General features: G+C 32.5%; 1 protein-coding gene and 1 non-coding gene across 2 annotated transcripts; one reads left to right on the plus strand and one right to left on the minus strand.

Moving 5' to 3' along the window:
• Positions 1 to 354: 354 nt before the first annotated feature.
• Positions 355 to 15,083, plus strand: LOC115717968 (rho GTPase-activating protein REN1). The gene is made up of 24 exons (XM_030646940.2): positions 355 to 866; positions 2,401 to 2,489; positions 2,774 to 2,890; positions 3,257 to 3,293; positions 3,458 to 3,534; positions 4,105 to 4,175; positions 4,296 to 4,374; positions 4,597 to 4,744; positions 5,296 to 5,415; positions 5,643 to 5,720; positions 6,148 to 6,203; positions 6,305 to 6,374; positions 9,897 to 9,981; positions 10,113 to 10,356; positions 10,673 to 10,879; positions 11,302 to 11,619; positions 11,780 to 11,829; positions 12,044 to 12,104; positions 12,185 to 12,268; positions 12,593 to 12,706; positions 12,789 to 12,958; positions 13,133 to 13,196; positions 13,955 to 14,170; positions 14,361 to 15,083. The coding sequence occupies exons 2-24, from the start codon at positions 2,460 to 2,462 to the stop codon at positions 14,820 to 14,822; spliced, it is 2,958 nt and encodes a 985-aa protein (XP_030502800.2). The 5' UTR covers positions 355 to 866; positions 2,401 to 2,459; the 3' UTR covers positions 14,823 to 15,083.
• Positions 15,084 to 15,885: 802 nt separating this feature from the next.
• On the minus strand, positions 15,886 to 15,967 carry TRNAS-GCU (transfer RNA serine (anticodon GCU)). The gene has a single exon. It is a non-coding gene; the product is annotated as a tRNA-Ser (tRNA).
• Between the last annotated feature and the right edge of the window lie 622 nt (positions 15,968 to 16,589).

Raw genomic sequence — 16,589 nt, forward strand, 5'->3', positions numbered from 1 at the left:
AATCTATTTATGGTAATATGTTTTATCATTAATGATTTATATTATTTAATGATTAAAATGTATGGTTTTATGTAATAAGTTTTTAAAATGTATAAATTTTTTAAATAATTTTTTTTTGCACATTTTTTTGTAATTATTTTATTTTTGTTGTACATTTATGAAAAAAGCCCTTAAAAATATGTGGTACAAAGAATATTAAGGGTATATCAATTATAACCATCTACAAACAAAATTAACACCATTTTTTTTTTATAAACATTAACATAATTATTATTATAATAATAACCTCATAAAATGACTCGTTAAAGCTGTTCTATATTTAGAGTATTATTATTATTAATTAGTACATATTTGCCTATATACCTTTTTGTTTTGACACTGCCTTTTATAGATAGGAATTCATGGTTTTCCTTCATTCCTAAGAAAAAAAAAAAAAACTAAGCATGGCCATTAGATTGACGAAATAAACGATTACACATCTTTAATTAAACACCATTATTTCGTTTCTTTTCACTCATTTTTCTCCAATCTCTCTCTTTCTCTCTTCTTAAGTTTCTTTCTTTTTTCTTTTCCCACTTTCTATCTCTCAACTTTTCCAGGAAAAAAAAAAGAAAAAAGAAAAAGAAAGTGAAATGAAATGAAATGCACACGAAATTGAGTACATTGGAATTGAGAAGATTATGAATTCATCAACAACAGTACAAGAGTAAAAATTTTATTATAAAATGAATCATCACTAGAGAGAGATTATTTTTTATTCTCAGCTACATTTCTTATAAATCATTATATTTTTCCTTCCATATTATGACAACAATAAGATGATGGGCTTGTTAAAAGGCTTAAGAGATAGATCTCTCCAATATTTGGTACGTATACATTTCTCAGCAGTTAGCCCTATCTAAACGTCATTATTCCTGTCTTCTAATATTAAAGTGTTCTTTTGTTGAGGTTATGGCATTATTAATTTTGTGCTAATCAACATTCCACTTCAAAACTTTTAGCCAACGCTTTAGTCATGAACCATCGATGTAACCTCATGCCTTCATGTGTTTGTGTATTTTATCTATATTTGATATATGAAATATGGTTTTAATATTTGTAGCATCATATTCGTTTATTCTCGGGATGGATAGGATAGTTTTAGGGGCCTGGTTTTTTTTTTGAAGTATTTGCTTCTCAATTTTATTTTATTATTTTTTTTAATGAAGTATTTGCTTCTCAATTGATTTCAAGAAAATTTTGAATTTCCATATATGTGATCTTAGTCTTGTTTTACTTGTTATTATTGTTGTGGTTGTTAATTATTAATTATGAAAGCATAATTGGTTAATATATAATTAATGAGAAAGAATCAACCACTTTTTAAGTAAGTCGTGTGCATGCTAATGAATTTAATGTAATTATTTAAAATACAATAAATAATACAACCAATTGAATGACACTCCTACCCGCAATATTGACTCTGGGCTTGGCCCTCTAAACTTGAAAAATAAATTTGATTAAATAAAATTAATTATTTAATTAATATATAAATATAGTTAGATCAAATAAATTATATTTTAATTAAAAGATTATAACTAAATAGAATTACAATTAAATATTAATTTAATAACAATAACAATAAATAATCATTACTAATATATCATAATAAAATAATTTTTAAGTAAATATAATATTTATATATGTATTACAATTTAAAATAAAATTATCAATTTTAAATAAAATAAAATTATATATTATATATTTTATTAATATATAATTATTTTCTTTTAATAGATGACTTACAGTTTATAGCTTATTTATAATTGACAGGGATTTGATTTTGTTATAACAAATTAGACCGTATTTTAATAAACTTTATTAGAAATTTTATTATATATATTAAAAAAATATAATTTTTAAGAAAAAAAAAAGAAAAAAGAAAAAGTCTAAAAGTATGGAATGAGAGTGTCGTGTGACTCGTGTCTGTGTCACTGTGTGCACGCTTTTCCTCCAACTTAGAAAGGGAATGACGTGTATAACTGCCGCATATTAGGAGGGCCCGGTCTCTATGGCTTTGCTTGACCATTCGGCTTTGCTTTCTTTCCGTCGAGGAACAACACAATGCCATTTCTTGCTTAACCTCACCAATGAACTCCAAAGCTATTACACAATCTCCCCCAACCCCCCCCAAAAAAAAAGAAAATTAGGAAACAGCTAAAAAACCCATTTCCTTTTTTTTTTCTTCTCAGCGTTCTCAATGAAGGGTATGTTTCTAATGAACATTTGTTTTTGGTGGGGTATGGTCTGTTTTGATGATCATTCAGTGGAACTTTCCTGTTGTTGTGTTGTCATATTGTTCTTGTTCTTGGTATTGTGATATTTGAGCTGCATTTTAATTTGATCAAAATGTGGATGCAGGGTGGAGTTGGTCAGGCTTTCTGGAGTTTCTAATGTATTTGTGATTTGGGGATTAGAGGATGACTACCCGGATCCAGGAAGCTCCTCAGGTAGCTTTATGCTTTATACCAATCCTTATTCTTATTTTTAGATTCTATTTTTTACTTTTTCCAATATTTATGCGTACATACATATATTATGAAGAGACATGTGGACATGCACATCATACATATACATGTGTCGATAGATATGCATATGGACATTTCACATGTCTAAGTTCTAGCTTGCATAGCGGGCTAGCTATTATAATTTTTTTAAAAAAATCAGCATTTGATAAAGTTTGTTTTCGTAAATTGTTTAGAAAGTTCTGATCACCTGGGGTATCTTTGTTTAGGGAGATTATTGTGTTTCTCTTGGTGGTGGTGGTGGTGGTGGTGCTACTGCTACTGCTCCAGCTCCTCCTCCTCTGCCCAGTCCAGCTGAGCAATTGCGTACTCGTGTTTGCAATACGGTAAAGATCATGTTTTCCCCCACTAGATTTTGGAGCTGAATTTAAATTATATCCATTGGTTTGTACTAAGTTCTTGTCTGGCATCAGCATTATCATATATTGAGTGTTATAATCGTTACCCAAAGTACCCATGTCTATTGTTGTTTCTTTTCACATAGAGTATTTTGTTCAGTCTCATTTATGTTGTACTCGTCACATCTTCAGTGCATCAAAAATTTTGTGAAAACATTGATTATGATGGAATTTATGCTTCTACTTCATGGATTCTTTAGCAGTTCGCTCATTAAGTCATTTGTTCCTAACACCATCGTTCTTTGAAAATTGAGAAACTCTTTAATCTAAATCAATATATTTTTAATTTTTCAGGTTTTCAAGAGTGGGCCACTGTTCATATCATCGAAAGGTCTAACATTTATTTCTCCCATATAAAAATGGCTAGTTTTTTTTTTTTTTTTCATTTTTTCAATAAATGCTTTGTGGAGTTGCTTAGTTTTACATGTCATACTATCCTCTTGACAGTTAATAAGAAAGGAATGTAAATTTCTTATTCTGTTCTTGTCGGTGTAGGAATTGGATGGACATCCTGGAAGAAGAGGTGGTTTATCTTAACTCGTACTTCGTTGGTCTTTTTCAGAAGTGACCCGGTAAGGAGTGTTTGATGGTAAAGATTGAATGCATGAATTTTCATTTGCTGCATGTTTTTATTTATAGATTTGAAAGACTATTGCAATTTTGTTAATTCATTGCAAGTAAACTAAGGTTGTTGTTAACTGTAGCAAGGGGTTGTTGGTGTTGAGTACCCTTGAATGCTGTCCACATTGACTTGAAAATAGGGCTTTCTTATTTTCGTTACCTTTCGGTAACTATGAATAGAAGTCCCCACTATTTACCACAGGAAATAAACCCAAGAAAGTAGTGATTTGGTTGCACTGTGTTTTCTGTATGTAGCTTTCTTGCAATGAGTTTGATTACCCTTTTTGGTAGGATTAGATGAATGCTTGGAAGTTACATATAATTTGATGAAAAAGTAAATAGAGCGAATGGATATGGTTTAGTATGACAGTGCTTTTGTTCATTGGGTATAAGCAGATTGCAGCATGTGTATTACCTATTATGTTTATTCTCCCCCTCCCACATTTTCTCCTTTTTTGTCTCCCTATTTATTCCATCGTTAATATTCTAGATCTTTTTTTATTTGTTTATCTGCATAGCAGAGTGCTGTTCCTCAAAAGGGAAGTGAAGTGAATTTGACCCTTGGTGGTATTGACCTCAACAATTCAGGCAGGTTGGCTTGTAATTTTAAATTGAAAATATTTCTCCTCCTACTTCCCTTTTTACTTTTTGTCCCTTTTAAATTTATGGTGCAATTTACTAACATTTCTTTGTTAATTCTTCATTTCTCTAGTGTTGTTGTTAAAGCAGACAAAAAACTCTTGACTGTGCTCTTTCCTGATGGTCGTGAGGGACGTGCTTTCACACTTAAGGTACTCCTCTCCTCCATCTATAGGTCTCCACTATGTTGCTGATATGTCCCTTTTAAGGACATTTTCCCCCATGTTTCTTATAACCATTAGTGTTTTAGTTAAGTTTTATTATTTCTTCAAAGAAATGGATTAGTTTTAACTCTGGTCCTAATGTGAAAAACATAAAGCTAGTGTTTTCAGCATGATTCTGCTGCTGATTGCTTGTTTCTCTTGGTGCTTCAGGCTGAAACTTTAGAGGATCTCAATGAGTGGAAGACGGCACTGGAGAGTGCTTTGGCTCAAGCCCCAGCTTCTGCTGCTCATGCAACGGGGCAAAATGGTATCTTGAGGAACGATCAGATTGATTCAGTTGATGGTTCCTTGGACCAGTGTATGCTCTTCTTTTGTAAAATGCTCTTTATCTAATTATAAAAAATGTTTCTCATTTCTCAACTTTGAAAGTAGCTTTGGAAAAGTCATTTTTAGAACACACAAAAAATAATTAAAGAAATGTTTACAAGCATCATGGAATCAATTTTTATTGTCTCCTCCAAATCGTATTTGTTGTTAGTTTGTTGACACACGACACCAGCTTTAAGTTTCTTTGTAAAATTACCTTAATGAGAGTTACTGTAGAAGACATGTTTGGATAGAGATGACAGCTTTGAAGGACTGGTGTTTTCATAATTTAAGTTTAATAGGGCAGCTAATTATTTCTTCTGTAGTTTAGAACATAGAAAATGTTGTCTCTGTATATTGTGGTCTGTTTGCTCTGTTAAGTGTGATAAATTAAAGTTTTCTCTAGGCTCACATATCTGTAGTTCACAAAGATGCGTCATGGGCAGGAGTACTCAGTGATTGTATTTTATGACTTCAATAAATACCTTATTTTGCTCCAACATTTACGTAGATGTTTTATTTTGATCATATTTACCTTTTCAGCAACTGATCGACAATCAGTGAAATCTTCAGTCATTGGGAGGCCAATTTTGCTTGCTTTAGAAGATGTTGATGGAACACCATCTTTTTTGGAGAAAGCTCTTCAGTTTATAGAAGAGCATGGTGGGTTTATCTATCTCTCTCCTCTCTTTTCATACTTGTCAAGTCAAAACTTTCTAATGAATACTTCTGTTATACAATGTATAATGTTTAACTTCTTTTTGTTATATTACAGTCGGGAGTGTTATATTTAAGGCCTTATTATTTATATGTTTTGATGCAGATAATTAGGTTATTAATTTACTTTTTACTTTTATGTATATACTGAAAATTTAATTTAACATTACCAGGAGTTAAAGTAGAAGGGATCTTGCGGCAAGCTGCAGATGTTGATGATGTTGAACATCGAGTACGGGAGTATGAGCAAGGTCATTTTATTACTATATATTTGCTTATGTTCATTCACTATGATTTAAAATGAATCCTTCAAAATCAAATGTATAAACTGTAGAGTCTATTTTTCCAATTCATGTTTTGAGCCCAATATCAATATGATTATGCCATGTTAGCATAGATTTTTACATCTTTAGTATTTGTGATGGGTCCATGATGCATATGAGATATAATTGAGAATTCTGTCATGTGAATCAAGGCATGAAGAAACAGGAGTTAATTATATTGTATTTTACTGTTTGCTCCTAGAATTTTTTACGTTATGTGATCTCATTGTTAACTTTGGGCAAGTTACTCTCTATTGTAATATATGATTATTGTTTCAAATGCTTTCTTTTAATTTCTCAATGCCTAATTTTCCTTTCTACCCTACTTAAAGCATTATTTTCCTTTGGACTTTAGGAAAAAATGAGTTTTCTCCAATAGAGGATGCACACATTGTTGCAGATTGTATTAAGGTATTCATTTTCCTTCCAAATAATTTTTTATTATTTTTTGAAGGTTATAAAATATACTCATTACATGTTAATTTTGAATGTGCTGATGATGATGTGTTCAGCATGTCCTCCGAGAGTTGCCGTCTTCTCCAGTCCCAGCATCTTGCTGCAATGCTCTCCTTCTAGCATGTCGTAAGTTTTTTTTTTTATGAAGCTTCATCTTTTTAAGGATACTTCATTTTCTTTTAAAAATGGCTCATTATGTTGGTGTAGCCAAAAAATTATATCATAACATTTCTATTACATGAGAAGAGAACTTGCTTGAAGAAGTACGAAATGCGTATAAATTGTTACTCTTTCATCAACATTATACCTTTCTGGTACAAGTTACTTTGAGAATGTTTCCAATACTTTTTACATATTGTAAAATATGATGATTAAATTATATATTATATTTCATAGAATAGTATATATTTACATATAAAGCTAGGAGACTAAATAGGAAATTACTAAGTACAAATAGGAAACTACTAAATACAATTTACCCGAATTTTTACAACTAATATTCTAAAACTCACCCTCAAGCTGGAGCATAGATGTTAATCATGCCCAACTTGTTACAAAGATAATCAACCTGCACCTTATTCAAAGCCTTTGTAAAAATATCTCCTAATTGTTTTTCGGTCTTCACATATCCTGTGAAGATCAGGCCTTGTTGAATTTTTTCACGAACAAAATGACAATCAATTTCAATATGCTTAGTTCGCCTGTAGAACACGGGATTTAAGGCAATATGAAGAGCAGCTTGATTATCACACCATAATTTTGCCGGAGAGTCAAAAGTTGATAAATTCATATTACCTCATACACAGACTGTGCCATACCTCTATATTTTGATTCAGCACTGGATTCAGACAAAACATTTTATTTCTTACTCTTCCAAGAGATCAGATTGCCCCAACAAATACACAATATCCTGAAGTAGATCGTCTATCTACCATGGAGCTTGCCCAATCTGCATTAGAGAAACACTCAATCTGGGTATGTTCATGATCCTTGTAAACTATACATCGTGCTGGTGCTCCTTTCAAGTAACATAAAGTTTGCTCTAATGCTGCCAATGATTTATTGTTGGAGAAAACATAGACTGACTAGCGAAACTAACCGAGAATGCAATTTCTAGATGAGTCATAGTTAGATAATTCAACTTTCTAACCAATTTGTGATGTTTCTCAGGATCTTCAAATGGTTCCCCATCACTTGTAAGATGCATAGTTGGATTAATTATAGCATTACAAAGTTTTGCTTTCAATTTTTCTTTCTCAGTTAACAAATCAAGTACATACTTTCTTTGAGATATAAAAATACCTTGTTTACTCTGAGTAACTTCAACACCCCTAAATCCTTTGTGTGAAACTGGGTATGAATAAAAGACTTAAGGGATGAGATGCCTTTAGTATTATTTCCAGTAATAACGATGTCATCAACATACACTACTAACAAAATAATGCCAGTAAATGATGGTCCATCAGCTATAGTAACAGTAGAAGTAGGACTACGAGACTGAAAAGTGAAAAAAAGATTAGAATTACCTGTCATTTGATCTGTGGCATCAGAATCAATGACCCATTTTGAGAATTTGGAAAGAAAGCTATTGAATCAGTTACTGCAATGACAAAAGGAGATGGAGACTTAAGTGATTCCTGATACCTCGAGAACTTGGCAAATTCATCCGCAGAAATAAGGATAGATTTGTTAGATGCATCACTAGTGCTTGCAATATTAGCGGAATGTTTTTGTTGATTTTTGAACTCTAACTTCTTACACTCAAACTTAGCGTGACTTGGTTTCTTACAATAGTTACACATGGTGCTTTCAGATTCTAGTGTTCGATTTATCGGTCCTTGTGAGATACTTCCATTGTATCTACTTGGAATAGAGTTTTTTCCTGGTGTAGAATTGTTACGACTCACCAAGGCGCTATTAAGAGGAGTTGAAGAGGTAGTTTTTGTGCGAAAAATACGAATAAAAATATCTTGTAAAGGGAGACATTAAAACTAGAGAGAACTTGTGACTTTGTAGAGTTAAATTCAAATGAGTGTCTTGTAAGAAAACTCATGTAAGAAAACTCATAATAGTCATCTGCTCTCGTTCACGCTGTTGAACCTTCACATCAAGGCTAAATGACAATAACACATTAAGCTCTTCATATATTTTTTTAAATGCCATAAAATAACTCATATGAAACTGATTTTGTTTCTCCACACGATAAAAGGCTTTGTCAACATCATATATGCGAGATATGTTGTCTTTGCCAAAATACAAAAAATCCAAGTAATCCATTAGTTCTTTAAACCAATTCACAATGATTAATCAAACTAATTACCTCATTATCGATATAATTTTGAATTTGAAGAAAAAAGCGAGCATCCCCACGTAGCGACACTTTTCTTGAATTGTCTTTTTCTTTGGGAAGATCATCTTTGTCAATACTCCTTAGATAAAGTCGAATTGTCTTATTCTATTCTAAATAATTCGAACCAATCAATTTATGGTCCGTGATTTTAGACATCACGAGAACCACATAGAAATAACTAGTGGTTTTGGATCTGATTTCGTCTCTGCCATAATCTCATAAACAAATATTGAAATAGACAAGGCAGAATCAAATAACGAAAAATAAGTAAAGAACACCTAAATACTAAGTAGGGAGAAATATCAAACTACAACCTGAGACAGATGTAAGTAGGCTTAAGGTTAAGGGGAGCCAAAAAACGAACCATAGATGAATCGCCGTTGAAACTTCCGTCACATGCACATGCACGTGGGGTAGGTGGTAGAAGAAACGAGCAACGTGTGAGCGACACGCGCGAGGAATCCAGTGACCGGACTTTGGGGTTTGGCAGATCAGCGGCTGGACAATCCTTCTGAGTGGGTGGTGAGAGCAAAAGATCCCTCTAAATGAATCCGAAAAAGAACCCTAATTGAAAAACCCAAATTTGTGATAAACCTTAATTTAAAATTTCGAATTCCTAATCTCACAATCAGCTCTCATACCATGTAAAATATGGTGATTGAATTATATATTGTATTCCATATAATAGTATATATTTATATAAAAAGCAACTAGGAGACTAAATAAGAAACTACTAAGTACAAATAGAAAACTATTAAATACAATTTACTTTAATTTTTACAACTAATATAAAGCTAATATTCTAATTAATAAATATAGAGAGAGCCATTGGTAAATTATATATATATTTATATATATATATATAATATTTTTGTTTCAGGAAGAGTATAAGGTACATGAATATATTTCCCATAATAGTCTTTAGTAGGATATGATTTTCTTCCTACCAATTGTTGTCTATATTTTGTTAATATGATTACACGTAAGATATTCTTCTTTTGACATGCTTAGAATATATGATTTGATTGATAGAATTCATATCAAGATAGTTGAAAATATTATGGCTAAAATTGTCAATTGCTATTTTTCTGTCCTGTGACCCTTAATATACCTACTTTGGGCTTCCGTTAATACTTTATTTTTTGTAATGATGTATGTTGTCTCCATTAAATGAATTTCTAAGCATGTATACGAAGTTCTAGCTGCATTGATCATTTGGAATTTTCTAAAGGGATCATGAAGCAGTTTTCCAGCATTTGATTTTTTTTCCTTCTTCCTGACCATTGAAAAATAATCAGGTACTGACCGTAGTCTTAGAGTCAATGCCATGCGTGCAGCAATATCTGATGCATTCCCAGAGCCGAACCGTCGCTTGTTACAAAGGTATTTGTGACTTCACTAGTTTCTATCATTTGTACGTGACAGTATTATTTGTCTTCTCACCTCAATGAAAATTGTTTTGTTTTTTATTGACTATTAGTTGATTTCTCGTAAAATTTTCCCATCCGTTTCAGAATACTTATAATGATGCGGAATGTGGCTTCTCACAAGGCTGTAAATCGAATGAGCTGCTCAGCCGTGGCAGCTTGCATGGCACCCTTGCTTCTACGCCCCCTTCTAGCTGGTGATTGTGAGATAGAAAATGATTTTGATGTGGGCGGGGATGGGTCTGTTCAACTTTTGCAAGCAGCTGCTGCAGCCAATCATGCACAAGCTATTGTTATAACTTTGTTGGACGAGTATGATAAAATATTTGGGGTAACAATAAGATATACCTTGTTCATAAAGTGTTTTGGAGTTTTGTTATGCTTTTCTATTATTCTACCACTAATCTACATGCTCATTTGTTAGTGTATCATCCCTCTATGCTAGTTTTTCACTCAAAATTTTCTTTATATGCTGAACACAAAATATGTTTTCTTTTTTCCGCAAATCCTGTCATCTCATTTGAATACATGTCAAGCTCAATATGTAGCAAGCAATAAAAGTGGTTGCAAACTAAATTTACAGTAAGAATCACTTATCAAAATCAGAAAAGACAATTTGAGCTCCACAGGCTCCATTTATTTTGCAGGAAGATTCTATGACACCTGAACCGAATACTGAATCAGAAGAGAGTGGAAGCGAGTCCGGGGAGGCGACTGACGATGACGAGTCTTATGAAGATGATGATGCAACACAGGAATCTGATGCAGAGACTGATGATGATCCTGAAAATGCTTCAAGTGAAATGTGCAGTGAGAGTGGTGATTCTGGAGACATTGTTATACATAATAATAAGGTTGTTCTTAATTTTCTCTCCCTCCCCACACACACACACATACTACATAGAATAAATGTCTGGAGATGTGGAATGTAGGGTACATTTAGATGCTACTTGGTCCTTCCACTGGCATCCTATGTACTTATGCTCTGTCTCTGCCCTTATTCCTATATACTTGGTCCATTGTTACCTTTGTGACAACATTTGCAGAATGATGTATACTTTTCACATTTCATGTTTGTATAAAAGTTTCATCTAGAAAGTTTATTTACTGCATGCAGGTTTTTTTTGTATTTTTTAATTATTTTGTTTCACTCTCCCTTTTTGTACCATATATAAGCCTGTAAAAATATGCATGCATGTTCTTATCTTTTATTCTAATGATTTATATTTGTCAGTAAAACATCTATCAATATTTTTTAACAACAGTAAGTATACAGGAATGTCCTGACTATAACTCCGGTCCAGACTCCCCTGAAGTAGGTGATGACAACCAATCTAAACAAAACGTGGGGACAAGTTTTCATGAATCGTTCTCATCTCAGTCTGATGTTCAATGCAACACTAATAATATTCCTGAAAATAGTGACAGTTCAGTGGTGCTGGCTAATGATTCTGCCGAAGTTATAAGTGATATCCCTTCAAGGATGAGTTTCACTCAAACTTCAATTGCTACCTCATGGACTCAGACATCCACAACAATACCCAGTGTACCAGAGTGTGGTGCACGGAATAGAACTTATTGGGGGCGTACCTCTGTGAGTATAAGTAACATTTTTCACATTAGGCATTTTGTTTTGCTGTTCTATAATTTGGAATGGTAATAAGTATTGCATGACAACAAGAATAGTCGTCTTCTGCATAAATTAAGCTAGTTTGATCCTAAGACAGTTCCTGTTTTCTTTTTGGGCAATACAGGGAAGAAAGAATCTTTCCATGGAATCCATTAATTACGGTACTGAAGATGAGTAAGTGATGCATCTGCATATGTCTTCAGCCTTTTGTTTTTTTGCTTTCTTAAAAAAGATAAATCCATCTTATTGGTTTATATTAGTTCACATGATAGATTGATAGTTGATCCTTGATCCTTGATACAGATACTTATTCTATTTTTTGTGATCTGTAAAGTTAGATTTCAATTCAAGCAGTCTTTTTAATATTAAAATTATTATTATGATGAAGGGTTGAGATCCAGAGACTTGAGGAAACTAAATCTGAGTTAGAACAAAGAATTACAGAAGAGGTAAGCATATATCTTCTTTCTTACAAACTTCTGTATCAAGTTTGGGTAGTTTTCATAATCAGGTTCTCTTCTTATTATAGGTTAATCAGAATGCAGTTCTAAAAATAAATCTGGAAAGAAGGAAGACCAATTTGACTCAACGTCGTCTAGCTCTTGAGCAAGATGTAATGGCGAATATATTTTTCTATTCCTTTCCTACTTTTTAAGAATATTTTGTTGTCTTATGGTTCTCTTGTTAAATGAAATAAGCTTGAATAGAAATTTCGGATTGCATGTGAATCTACAGTTGCCATGAACTAAATTACAATGCCAAAAATAATTAAATAAATAAAAGTTCACATACACACACACACACACTCAGATTTCCAGTTTATGATAAATATATTAATCTTGTCTTTGAAAAGTGTTAATATTGATTTTCAGTAGACAGCTTACTGCGTTGGCATTAACTTATTGTTGTCAGTGGGGATAATTTAATGTACTTGTAGGTAGCAAGATTACAAGAACAGTTACAAAAGGAGAGAGATCTAAGGCTGGCTCTTGAAGCAGGACTTAAAATGTCTCATGGGCCATTGCCTTATCTAACCGCTATTGATGAAAAGGTTAGTCATTTTTTTAGTGGTCATTATATACCATGAATTTTCTGGTCATGTACCAAAAATGTAACATGCAAATGTGCTAAAGACAAAAGCAGAGCTTGAAGAAATAGCTACAACAGAGGCAGACATTGTCAATTTGACGCAGAAACTTGATGATCTTGGAATGCATCTTAATCAACAACGTGAACTACGCCAAGGATCTATCCCAAGCATTTGCAATTTGACAGAAAAAAATCAAGACTTTCAAACCAAATTGTATGTTCTCCCTTCTAATTTGGATTCAACTCTATTGCATTAAACACTCATTCTATGATTTCTAATGTATAAAACATGCTCGGATTTGAATTTTCAATATTTTTTTAATTGGTGCTTTTAACAGAAAATATATGGGCACAAATAAATTTTCATTAACTAAGAATGGATATACAGGAAGGAGAGACAAAAAGATACTGAAGTCGTAGCCCCATCAAATTTTGAAAGGTCAAGAAATAAGGTAATTCTTCATTGAGATATTTCTTTTAAACATTATTTTGATTGCTTACACTTGCTTTACCATAATTATTTTTCTCTTTACAACATTGACTATTGATTAGTAGATTGAGGATAGATGATATATTGTGGCCAAGGAACTATTATGCTTTGATCAAAGCCTTACTCTGGAGTCAGCAAAGCTTAACTGGTTATTTTATATAGAAAGTTTTCACCGCAGCTTTAGATTTAAGATGATGGTTTAATAGCTAAACTAATAAAGTTTATTCGTTTAATGCTTAAATCCAGTATGAGGATTTGTGATGTTTTGATGATACTAAACTGGCCTTGCGCCAGTAGCCATACGTGATTGCGTTATGATTGAGTATCTAGTAAATAGTTGCTATTTTTAGCTATTACTTATCATCATCATGCATCACAAAGATGAAAACAATAAACTGGTAATTAAGTCAAAGTTGACTATTTGACACAAGCTAGAGATGTTTGACGCATTAATGGACATAATGTTAAAAAACTGAAGATGGTTATTAGAGAAGATGTTGGAGAATTAGGCGAGTGTATGCATGATAAAAATGTGGATGCGGGAAGAATATGTACCTTGGAAAATACCTTCATTCAACTGGGTTGGAGCTGATCCAGTTTGGTTTAAATTTTACTAATGAAAGTTATTGTTTGTGAAATTTGTTAAAAGAAAACTATTTATCTATAACAGATTGTTTCATATATCTTCATTGAGGTAACGTCAGTGTTATGGTGGAATAGGATGCTCAGTTAGGTGCCACAGAAAATGAGAACGAGAGGACGCATGATTCTGCATCCTTAACAAATAAACATGCACAAAAATGCCAACACCAGCAAGAAATATCTAGTACAAACTATCGATCTGTTGGGGTGTTAGCGGATCCATCTCCTGCAGAGCCAGTGGCAGCCAGACGTTTTGGGCTACCTAATTCAAAGAGGATTGGTACAAAGGGTGAGGTAGGTTTGTTGTATGCTATCTAGTTGGCTTGGTCCTTTGTATATAACACACATCTTCTTTCTACATTCATTGGCAAAAAATATGCTTGGTGTAGTAGCTTCTTATGTTTCTCCAAAGGCTGCACGAGGGAGAACTAGATATTATTTTTTTTCTTTTCCGTTTTTTAACACCTGTTTACTTGCACAACAGGGAGCGAATTCGACGACTTCTGCACTAACAAAGTTGACCACCCGACTAAACTTTTTGAAGGAACGGCGGAGCCAAATTGCTACAGAACTCCAAAATATGGACAAAGGCCGAGTTTCATCACAGACTGTCCAAAATCCAGAGAAGGGTAGAGAATTGCCCCACAACTACCCAGAGAAAGGTCAAGGATCTGATGTCCAAGCCAACCCAAACCCTGAAAAAGGTATACACTTAGACAAACCCGAGTTGTTTCAGAACCAGGTGACCGAAGGTCAATCATTTGAAAGTCCAGAGAAGATAAAAAAGGTAGAGAGTCATGCCCCCAACTACACAGACAAAGAAAAACGATCAGATGGACATATTAAAAATATCCTGGACAGAGGAAAACCAGAGAACCACACGTCTCTTAACCTAGATAAAGGCCAACAACAATCATTCATCACTTCAAGAACAAACACCAGATAATAAGAGGTGTTGAATAATTTCTCATTGGTGTTGTGTTTCTGAACATGTTATTGATATGTAGTGTGAGTGTGAAGTTGATGTATGCTACAAAGGCTGATTTTTCATGAAGCATTTTTATTAAAGATTAAAAAAGAAAGAAAGAAAGAAAATAAAAAAAGTAGAAGGTGTTTGTAATTCTTAGAATCTTTATTGCTCAGTTGTACAAAATCATCTCCTTCCCTTGAGTGTTAACCGAAATAAATTTAGTCACCTTAACTACTATCTGTTTTGCTGGTCCAGCGTTGAAGTAGAAGAAGCATAAACAGTAATATTGCCCACAACTGTGTCTATGGTTCAAGTGTCTATTGTTCACCCTTCTCATCTTGATCTTGATCTTGTACAACCCCAGTGAAATCAAAACAACGATGGAAGGAACTTTTGTTAATCAAATTTATAATTATCGCCACGTGGACATACTTTATTGGTTTATAAATATTTTTCAATTTTTTGAAATATGTACTATCTACCTTAGAGAAGTAAAATAAATTATTTTAAACATTAGAAGAAATATATAAAATTATTACACAAAAAGTAAAAGATATTGTAAAACTTTAAAGACTGTCACTTCTTGTTCATTTTACCACCACAGAAATTCCTATTATGTTTTTAAAGTCATGGAACGATGCACAATTGGCGAATATTTCAGTTCTTTCTTATAAAAAAATAGTAAATTATTATAGTTATCAAAAGATTGTCAATATCATTGGCGAACAGCATAAAACAGATCACATAGGGCTCGTTTGGAACGTCGTATTAGGTCGTATTGTATTGTATTGTATTATATTGAATTGGATTATATATCATATTTTTATATAATACTATGTTAAACTTTAATTTATACTAAAATATTATATATTTAGGTGTCCATAAAAGTTAATACCACATATAGTTTTACATAAAAATATTGCATAAAATACAATTCAATATAATACAATACAATACAATACAACCTAATACGACGTTCCAAACGAGCCCATAATGTACAAGTTTTAGGAAAACAAAAGAGAAAAAAAAACATTTAAATCGTCGCCTGAGAGATTCGAACTCTCGCGGGGAAACCCCATGTACTTAGCAGGCACACGACTTAACCACTCGGCCAAAGCGACTTTGAATGTTAAGGGTTCTCACAAAAAACAATTTATAGTCATGTCGTACAATTGGCAAATATATTTTAAGAAAATAATTTAGGAAAATTCTACAATGCACCCTCTTAAAATAAATATATTGATGCACCCCTATCTGTTTTAGCATCTGAAATAATTTTTTAGTCAAATTTTTTCTCATGATCATGTACGTTATAATTATTTAAGACATCCTGCAAAATTTTAAGAAATTCGAAAAAGTTTAACATGCCAAAAACTACATTCAAACAGTGTGTTGCACGCGTGACTATTTTATTTTATACGCGTGTAAAATAGGCTGTTTGAACATTATTTTTTATATTGTAAATTATTCCGAATTTCTCAAAATTTTGTAAGATATCTTAAATAGATATAACGTACATGAATATGAAAAAAAATTAGACTAAAAAATTATTCTGGATGCTGAAACAAATTAAGGGTGCATCAGTACATCCCTTTTAAGGGAGTGCATTGTAGAATCACCCAATAATTTATTATTTTTGTATTTTATTTAGTAAACTAGCCTTATTTATCAGTTTGCATGAAAAAAAATTATTTTTTTTAAATGTAAAAAAAATTAACTATATATAATGTTATAGTATTAAAT

The sequence above is a fragment of the Cannabis sativa genome, chromosome X (assembly GCF_029168945.1).
Source record: "Cannabis sativa cultivar Pink pepper isolate KNU-18-1 chromosome X, ASM2916894v1, whole genome shotgun sequence".
NCBI lineage: Eukaryota > Viridiplantae > Streptophyta > Magnoliopsida > Rosales > Cannabaceae > Cannabis > Cannabis sativa.

Coding starts and splice junctions, on each gene's coding strand:
- LOC115717968 (XM_030646940.2), top strand. CDS start 2,460: ATGACTACCCGGATCCAGGAAGCTCCTCAG. Junction 6,204..6,304: donor TTGTTGCAGATTGTATTAAG/GTATTCATTTTC, acceptor TGATGTGTTCAG/CATGTCCTCCGAGAGTTGCC. Junction 6,375..9,896: donor TGCTCTCCTTCTAGCATGTC/GTAAGTTTTTTT, acceptor AAAAATAATCAG/GTACTGACCGTAGTCTTAGA.